The 8,953-nt window shown below is 40.3% G+C and overlaps 1 protein-coding gene across 3 annotated transcripts in view; it reads right to left on the bottom strand.

The window, feature by feature from the left end:
* Positions 1-2,535: 2,535 nt before the first annotated feature.
* slc35a5 (solute carrier family 35 member A5) overlaps positions 2,536-8,953 on the bottom strand; it is a 7,241-nt gene continuing 823 nt past the window's right edge. For all 3 annotated transcript variants that reach the window (XM_017695157.2, XM_017695158.2, XM_037539144.1), the window contains exons 2-7: positions 8,205-8,379; positions 7,345-7,443; positions 7,033-7,166; positions 6,787-6,854; positions 5,421-6,204; positions 2,536-3,567 (exon numbers count right to left, since the gene is read on the bottom strand). In XM_017695157.2, coding sequence (XP_017550646.1) covers positions 3,502-3,567; positions 5,421-6,204; positions 6,787-6,854; positions 7,033-7,166; positions 7,345-7,443; positions 8,205-8,358 — 1,305 coding nt within the window. In that variant the 5' untranslated portion in view covers positions 8,359-8,379 and the 3' untranslated portion in view covers positions 2,536-3,501. The remainder of the gene's footprint in view (positions 3,568-5,420; positions 6,205-6,786; positions 6,855-7,032; positions 7,167-7,344; positions 7,444-8,204; positions 8,380-8,953) is intronic.

Here is an 8,953-nt window from a genome sequence, read left to right on the forward strand (position 1 = left end):
AGCCACTTGTGTGGGTTGTAGAGTCCGTCTCATGCTACCACGAGTGTGAAAGCACCACCAACATTCAAAAGTGACCAAAACATCAGCCAGAAAGCAGAAAGGTACTGAGAAGTGGTCTGTGGTCCCCACCTGCAGAACCACTCCTTTATTGAGTGTGTCTTGCTAATTGCCAATAATTTCCACCTGTTGTCTATTCCATTTGCACAACAGCTGTGAAACTGATTGTCAATCAGTGTTGCTTCCTAAGTGGACAGTTTGATTTCACAGAAGTTTGATTTACTTGGAGTTATAATGTGTTGTTTAAGTGTTCCCTTTATTTTTTTGAGCAGTGTATAAATTGTGCATAAACATTGTCTGGCAAATGGAATGTCTAAGTTTGTTCCCTGTTACTTTCTCATAGAAAATCAACAAAACATTGTAATTTAACTGGGGGTGTTTTGACTTGACTCTATGAGTCTTAAAGCAATCACAGCTCCAAAACAGCACAGTTATTCTATTTTTAAACCGAACTGGCTTCGTTAAGCCACTGTTTCTCAGTGACACAAGGACAGGTAAGAGCTCTGGCTTTGGCACTGCACATTCAAATTTCAGCAGATGACGAAATCCATTCACTGTTAAACTGCCGTAGGCCGAACATATGTGTATGTGTTGGGTTTTTGCATCATCACAAAAACGACAAAGAGGAGCTTAGCTTCCACATATGGACTGTATGGACTATCTTTATCTGTATTACTGTGGTTTACCGTCTGTTTCTTTGTTCTGTGCATTGACATATTCGTAATAATTGACAAAATCATCATTGGTTCTTGAAAAGTGCTTTACAAATCCCATGTTTTTTATTAGAACCATTAATTTACCAGTTTTCAATACTCAGTGCTACTTGAGACATGGAAAATTACACTGTATTTCCAAACAATTATTTTACAAACCAGAATGTCTATAAGATGAGGTTTCTTGAGCAGATTTATTTTAAGCGTTGCCCAAACACAAGTACTGCAGTTCCATCAAATAAAAATACTGTTGTTTTCCTAATGTGAATACATGACTTCATAAAGAAATCTATGTGAAATTCTACTAAAAGCAGGCAGGTAAGAGAAGGGATGCCATGGCACAAGAGAAAACACAGATTTAACACCTCACTGATGTAAATAAGCATTTTTGAAATCAAGGCTTGAGGAAAAGTTACAATCATTTTGACATATTTTTCTGTGCTATCTTCATTTACAGTAAAAAGTAACTTCTGTAAATAAACCCAGTACACAGTCAACAAGCTGGTCAATAGTAATTAATGGGAATGGACACAAGAACCGAACAATGACTTGAGTGTGATTTTCACTTATGATAGTAACAGTGGAAGCATATTATCTTGAGAAGAGGCCTGCAAACAAATTCCACTCTTTCTGAATATACGCAGACCATTTTAAACACAGTTATAAAATCTAACATGTTTAATACGACATTTCAGAATTGTTATTTGTCTCAGTAGCCTAGTCACATTTGAGAAAAAAAAGCCCATGGATATTTATAAGAAATACCAGAATATACACTATATTTCCAAAAGTATTCACTCACCCATCCAAGTCATTGAATTCAGGTGTTCCAATCACTTCCACTGCCACAAGTGTATAAAACCAGGCACCTAGGCATGCAGACTGCTTCTACAATCATTTGTGAAAGAATGGGTCGCTCTCAGGAGCTCAGTGAATTCCAGTGTGGTACCGTGACAGGATGCCACCTGTGCAACAAAGTCCAGTCATGAAATTTCCTCATTACTAAATATTCCACAGTCAACTGTCAGTGGTATTATAACAAGGTGGAAGCGATTGGGAACGATAGCAACTCAGCCAGAAAGTGGTAGGCCACATAAAATGACAGCGTGGGGTCAGTGGATGCTGAGGCACATAGTGCGCCGAGGTCGCCAACTTTCTGCAGAATCAATCACTACAGACCTCCAAACTTCATGTGGCCTTCAGATTAGCTCAAGAACAGTGTGTAGAGAGCTTCATGGAATGGGTTTCCATGGCAGAGCAGCTGCATCCAAACCTTACATCACCAAGCGCAATGTAAAGAGTCGAATGCAATCATGTAAAGTGCCACCACTTGATTCTAAAGCAGTGGCATTTTCTCTGGAGTGACTAATCACGCTTCTCCACCTGGCAATCTGATGGACGAGTCTGGGTTTGGCGATTGCCAGGAGAACGGTACTTGTCTGACTGCATTGTGCCAAGTGTAAATTTTTGGTGGAGGGGGGATTATTGTGTGGGTTGTTTATCAGGAGTTGGGCTCAGCCCCTTAGTTCCAGTGAAATGAACTCTTAATGCTTCAGCAGACCAAGAGATTTTAGACAATTTCATGCTCCGAACTTTGTGGGAACAGTATGGGGACGGCCCCTTCCTATTCCAACATGACTGCACAACAGTGCACAAGGTCCATAAAGACATGTATGAGCGAGTTTGGTGTGGAAGAACATGACCTGACCTCAAACTGATAGAACACATTTGGGATGAATTAGCAGAGACTGAGAGCCAGGCCTTCCTATCCAACATCAGTGTCTGACCTCACAAATGTGCTTCTGGAAGAATGATCAAAAATTCCCATAAACACACTCCTAACCCTTGTGGAAAGCCTTCCCAGAAGAGTTGAAGGTGTTATAGCTGCAAAAGCGTGGGCAGACCTCATATGAAACCCTGTGGATTAAGTTCATATGCATGTGAAGCCAGATGAGCGAATACTTTTATGTCATAATTACAGCAACAGCATTAGGTAACACATTACTTGAAGCTTGCTGCATAATATTATAGCAAATGCCACATTCTGTTCATTCTGTTATTGTGTTGCTATGGCAGATTTTGTTCAGTAAGATAACAGTGTCATTTTACCATTACCGGTAACTGACAACACAGATGCCAGGGTCTGAGGTCATGACTGTTATAAAGGGTATGCTTAGCAGAAATTAGCATGTGACATAAGTTATCATGATGATTGGTATCATGAGACTGTTACAAATCTTATGCAAAAGATTAGATAGCCCTGGTCAAACATCCTCCACAAAGAACACACTCCTGCACATTTTAATACACAAATACAGTTTATTTGCGAAAGTTAAAATATTTGGGGGAAAACCCCTTTCCAATATGTTAAATGGAACAAATAAATAGAAATTGTGCACTAAAATTAGAAAAATGCTTACTTAAGTTTGTTCTCTGTAGAGGATGTGTTACTTATTCTCTCTAAGAAAATCCACAAAACATGTAATTTGAACAGAGGTGTTAAAAACTTACTGTATACAGCTCTACATTACCGAAAAAAAACTCTGATATCTATGATCTATTGTGACATATGATATGTTAACAGAATGGTTATGTCAATATGATGCAGCAGGGTTCAAGCATTTAAAGTGCCAAGCAGCATTATAAATACAGGCACATACAGATCATTTACAAGATAATTACGGTCAAGTCTCAGCAGTTGAAGGCTGGAATGTGAGAGGTTCACACAGGCTCAGAAAGACTCTTCAGAATCACTCTCTGTGTTGGATTTAGTTAATCTCTCCAGCTCTTCTCCGTCCTAAAATACAAACAGCAGAAACACACATAGCTTGCATGAGGAATACGCAATATACAGCTGAAAAGAAATGTGAAAAAAATACTACATGCAGTTACAAAAACACTGACTGACATCACCTGACTCAACTAACCTGTAAGAATGATAAAATTCTTTGCAGAACTTTTGCACTTGAGAATATAAACAAATGGCTAGACAAAGTCTCCATTCACCTGACTGCTAACCAGGCTCTTATGCTTCCTCAAAATATTATATTTAATTTAAATAAAGAAAGTATCCAAGGTATGTCTGGGCTGCAATGAATTGGAATTTCATTACAGGGAATCAGGTTTCGTCCCACTTTTCCTAAATCAGATTATCGCTCATCTAGTTGCCCGTCTACAAAGAGCCAACTGTGAACACACAAATGACAGAAAACTGCAGGTACCCAGGAAAGGATGAATGGCCTATAGTACCGTTAATTCCACTGAGACTAACAGTAAATGAATATTTACACTAGAGGTGGGCAACATAACAGCATGTTATTACTGTAATGAATTACATAATTGTCAGCATAAATCTTTCTGTAAAACTGGACAGCTGCAAGTATCATAAACAGACAAAGTTAGTTATAGAGAGACTGTAAACAACAACAACCAATGTATAATAACTACACATTGAAAAAGTAGCTGATTGAATGTCAACACATAACGCCATTATTTATAATGTATACATTTTGTATAATGATACATTATACTAATTTATTTTAACAACTGTTTGATTTCCACTGTCCTGCTCCTTCATTTTGAAAACATTCACAGTACCAAGCAAAAGTTTGATAACATCCTTCATTTACTAAATTTCTATTCAAATTGTCCATTAAGTACAAGTTTCTTTTACGAGATATTTCTGAGGAAATTACACATAAGACTGAGAGGTTTAAAAATGTTTTTGAAGAATGTAGAGAAAATGGGACTCCTAACAACTGTGCAAGACCTGGCAGGCCACCAAAACCTCATCATGAGATAAACAGCACTTAAAGCGCTCATTTTTAAGAGAGCAGATAAAATCAAACTACACTCTTGCTTCAGATCTTAAAATATCCACAGGTGTTTCTGTCCATCCTTCCACTCAATGTTATGAGTCTGAAAGGATGTGCAGCTGTCAAGAAGCCCTTACTGAGAAAAGGAAATTGACATGAAGAAAATTTGTAAATCAAACAAAGAAGCTGCTGGACTAACCACTCCAGAGCCCAGACCTCTAAATCACTAAATGTTTTTGGGATTACTTGGATCCTCAGAACTTAATGGCAGTTTTTTTTGTCCCCAATTTAGTCATCTCCAATTCAACCCGCATGTTAGGACTCCCCCAATCACAAGATACTAACAATGCTAGGAGGGTGAAGGCAAGTACAGGCTTCCTGCGAGACCTGTAAAGCCAGCAACCACATCTTTTCGAACTGCCGCTCACACAACGTCATTAGACAGCTGAATGCGCTCTGAGGAAAGTGCCAACTGCCAGATCTGTAATGTCAGCTAACAGACACCTGTGCCAACCAGCATCACAATGAGTGATGGGCGGGGGCATCCTACCCACCCAGAGAGAGCAAGGCCAATTGTGCCTTCTTGGACTCCCAGCTATGGATGGCTGTAGCATCACCAGGGATCGAACTTGTGATCTCTGCTGCACCACTTAGAAGCCCCCACTTACTGGCAGTTTTGACAGGAAATTAAATTAATAAGAGTTGACCTGAAGAAAGACGAAATGAAGGATGATATCATACTGATATGTATTGTGAAAATAGCTTATCATTGTTACACTTCTGCTGTACCACCCAACTTGATTCAGACACATTGGATTTTGGATTGGGTCCTTACCCCTCTGGACCTCTCATACACCTCCCCGTTGATGACCCTGAGCCGCTCCTGTTGCAGCATATACTCTGGGTCCTTCGGTTTGCTGCTGTGGTAGATGAAAATAGCCAGCAGCACCACAGGTGCCTGCAGGAAGAAGTCTAGTGATGGGTGAAAGTCAAAGAGGAAAAGTGAAAGTGCCGTGATGATCACCGTGGTGATCTGACCCGTCAGCACATGGAACATATTGTCCCGGAACTTGAGGATGAAGGCCACTGAGAGGCCGAAGGCCGCAGTCACGAAGATCAGCATCACGGAGTAGGCATTGTGACCGTGCAGCAGCCCACAGTGTAGAGTGACCACCCGAGAGTCACTGTGCAGGAGCAGCGTAAAGCCATTAAAGGCCAAGCCGAAAGCATACAGTCTGCTGTTCTGGATGAAGATGCTCTCAGCCAGCTGCTCGCCATCCTTGAAGATCTTCTCATTGTAGACGTTAGCCAGTGGTGAGATGAAGCACTGGAGCAGCAAAAGCACATAGCCAAGGCCGAAACTGTGAAGACGCTGGAGGATCTGACTGCCCTGAAGCTGCTGCGGTAGACCCTCCAACCAGCTGGAATTGCTGTGGTCATGCTGATACGTCTCCAAGCGAGTGTAGTTGAGGCAGCTGTTAGTGGGAGTGGAGAGATGTGCTGGGTGCAGAATGTGTGTGGAGTTTGCATGCTGGTTACCAGCTGTGCCTGTGGTCAGTGCCACAATGGAGAGGAAGAGGATGATGAGGGAAGCCCACTGTACCCAGGACAAGCGCCTCCTGCAGAGAGCAGCAGGAAATTACCATGGCTGTAAGAGATGGCTGACAAGACTAAGATATTCTGTCTCACCCTTAGTCCCACTTTTAGTCTCATTCTTAGTCCAACATCAACTAGAAATTTGAAATGTTACTTTATTTAAAAACAAAAGCGCTGTCTATGCTGTAATGCTGTCTACTGTTCATATGATGCTCAGTCATTCAGACAGATAGCAATACACTACAACACAGTAAGCAGTTGGGACAATGCAGCTTCTATTGTTTTGTAGCACCATAAAAGATTAAACAGATGCCCAGAAGAAACTTAATGAAGACAGTGAAAGGCAACAGCAGAAGGAATTATGATTTGAATAAAAAAAGATATTTGCAGGTTATATTATCTCACCCACTGCTGGAAAATCTAATGTGGACAGAAAATGCCTGTCATGGCACCAATGCTGCACATGAGTTGTATCCAATGAAAATAACCAAACATCACAGAGCAGTTTAGGCATAAAACTGTGAAGCACTTTGGGTCTCCATTACTAAAGCTGAGAACCACAGGACTTTAACTTATTGTGAAATTAGTGTGGCGTCCATACTTACTTCAAAATAATTCGGAACAGAACTGCTGTGGTAAGAATGACAACATTGGAGAACAATACTGCCATGGCCTGTAAAATACAGAATGAAATAAAATATGCATCAGTGTGATTTGCTGATTCACTGAATGCTCTGAATTGTTAAGTACGTAAGTTATTCATACTAATATGCAGTCCACACCAATGTTATAAATTTCTCCCCCAGCAAGAGTATGTGTGCCACACTGAAAACTGATGAAGCCCAACTTACAGGCTGCAGGTAGCTCATCACATAGAAGATAATGAGGTTGTCAAGGAAATACAGGAATGCAGGGACAGCCCACTTTAGACAGCTAGGAAGAGAAGAACCAGAGGAACAGCCCAAGTCCTTACATGAGCGACCCTCTGCAAAAGACATACACATAACAGCAAGTCACACAATTATAAGAACAGTCATTAGTAGTTCTATAAAAGTATACATAATTGATGTTTAGTGAGAATGGATGGACAAATTAGCAAAAAGCTACCATTAAAATTACAATGACAAGTTTAGATTAGCCAAAAACTGACACCCAAAGCTCACCTCGAATGATCACTCGCAGTGACATCAGTAAACAGAAGATGAGCTTGACACCCTCTGCCATTAAATTCACAGAGGCAGGGAGAAAGTCATACTTGTTATCTGCAAAAGTTGGAAAAAAATAAAACGATGAACGTTAGCAGGCCAACACTGTTCAGCATTCTTAAATGACCTACATGAACCAATTTACCAATTTAATGGGTATTCCTGTGAATTACACAGTCTAATCCAGTAAATTCAGATTTGCATTTTGTTATTGTGTATGTAAGGTTAAAATGTCATGTTTTATGGTAAATGTTCATTTAAACTATTTATGGCGGCTGTTAACTTCTGGTCAGGGACAACAGATGAAAATTCTAGTTTCCAGTTCTGATGAGAGCGTTTACTAATTGGCACTGCCCCTACCCCTGCGTGTTGTGTTTTACTCATTACTCACTTAAAGTTCATTGAAATACTGTTGGAAGTGTAGGTTCTTCACGTCCAGTCTATACCACATTTGGTATAATGTATAAGAAATTTTATTACAGTCTGAATTTGATGAGTTATTGTTGTGCATAACAAATTTTTGCAGGAGGAAAAAAGTTGGAAGTCAGATTTGAACCCAATGATGTAAATAAAACTGATACTGATGATGTCTGTAAATATAATTATTCAACAAACTGGAAATCATTATGTAATTACATAACATCATAGTAAAACCACAGTCATATGAACTCTATAAAGGTTATTATTATTAAGTGCCATTAAGTCATTTCCAACTCCGGGCAACCACATGGACAGTGTTCCTCCAGAACCTGCTTGTTTTGCTTTACATTTGTTTTAGCTTGATGGTTATGGGTTAGCTCAGCCACAACCACACTTACCTTCATTGGCGGAGAATTTGAGCAGGATGATACGACTGGTCCCCAGTGTGACAAACCCCAAGCCCAGAGTCAGAGTGTAGGCTGAGGAGCGAGAGCACAGCCAGGAACGGGGGCAGCAACAACAGCAGGAAGAAGAGGAGGAGGAAGGAGCCATTCTGGAGAACAGGAGCTGTGGCTAAATCCAGCAAGAAAAGAAAACATACTCAGAAAAAGGAAGAACACCTGACACGTTTATCAAAAGTGTGTATAAGAGTGAGAAAGGTGCACAGAACACTACAGCTGCTTTGTGAATAATAACACAACAGAAAATCGAGTCTAACAAAGCGGTGTTTAATTAATTAGGCCAGGAGTCAGAGGGCCATAAGAATGTTTGATTTCTTTGTGCTGATACACCTAATTCAACTCATCTGTCAAATTCTAGGTTTAGTAGGCGTGTCCTGGCCTTCCAAGACTGGGCCTGAAAACTAAACTACCCTGTCCTGTTGCAGGGTGTTACCTAGACATGTACACATAAAAGGGCAAACACAAGGCAACTAATTTCGAGGCAGCTGAAGATTTTGTGGAAGTAAGAAAGAAATAATCTATGTAGGTTTTTTAAGAAGAGAGGGCAATACAATACAATAGCTGAGCCCAGCTGTGTATGTGAAGGTTCTCTATGCCAACAAAAAGCCTATAGGAATCACCTCTTCTTCAATATTGTACAGAGTTGCTGATAACCCAGAAAGGTTTTTCAACTTCAGTACCACAGT

Source organism: Pygocentrus nattereri, chromosome 6, assembly GCF_015220715.1.
Source record: "Pygocentrus nattereri isolate fPygNat1 chromosome 6, fPygNat1.pri, whole genome shotgun sequence".
NCBI lineage: Eukaryota > Metazoa > Chordata > Actinopteri > Characiformes > Serrasalmidae > Pygocentrus > Pygocentrus nattereri.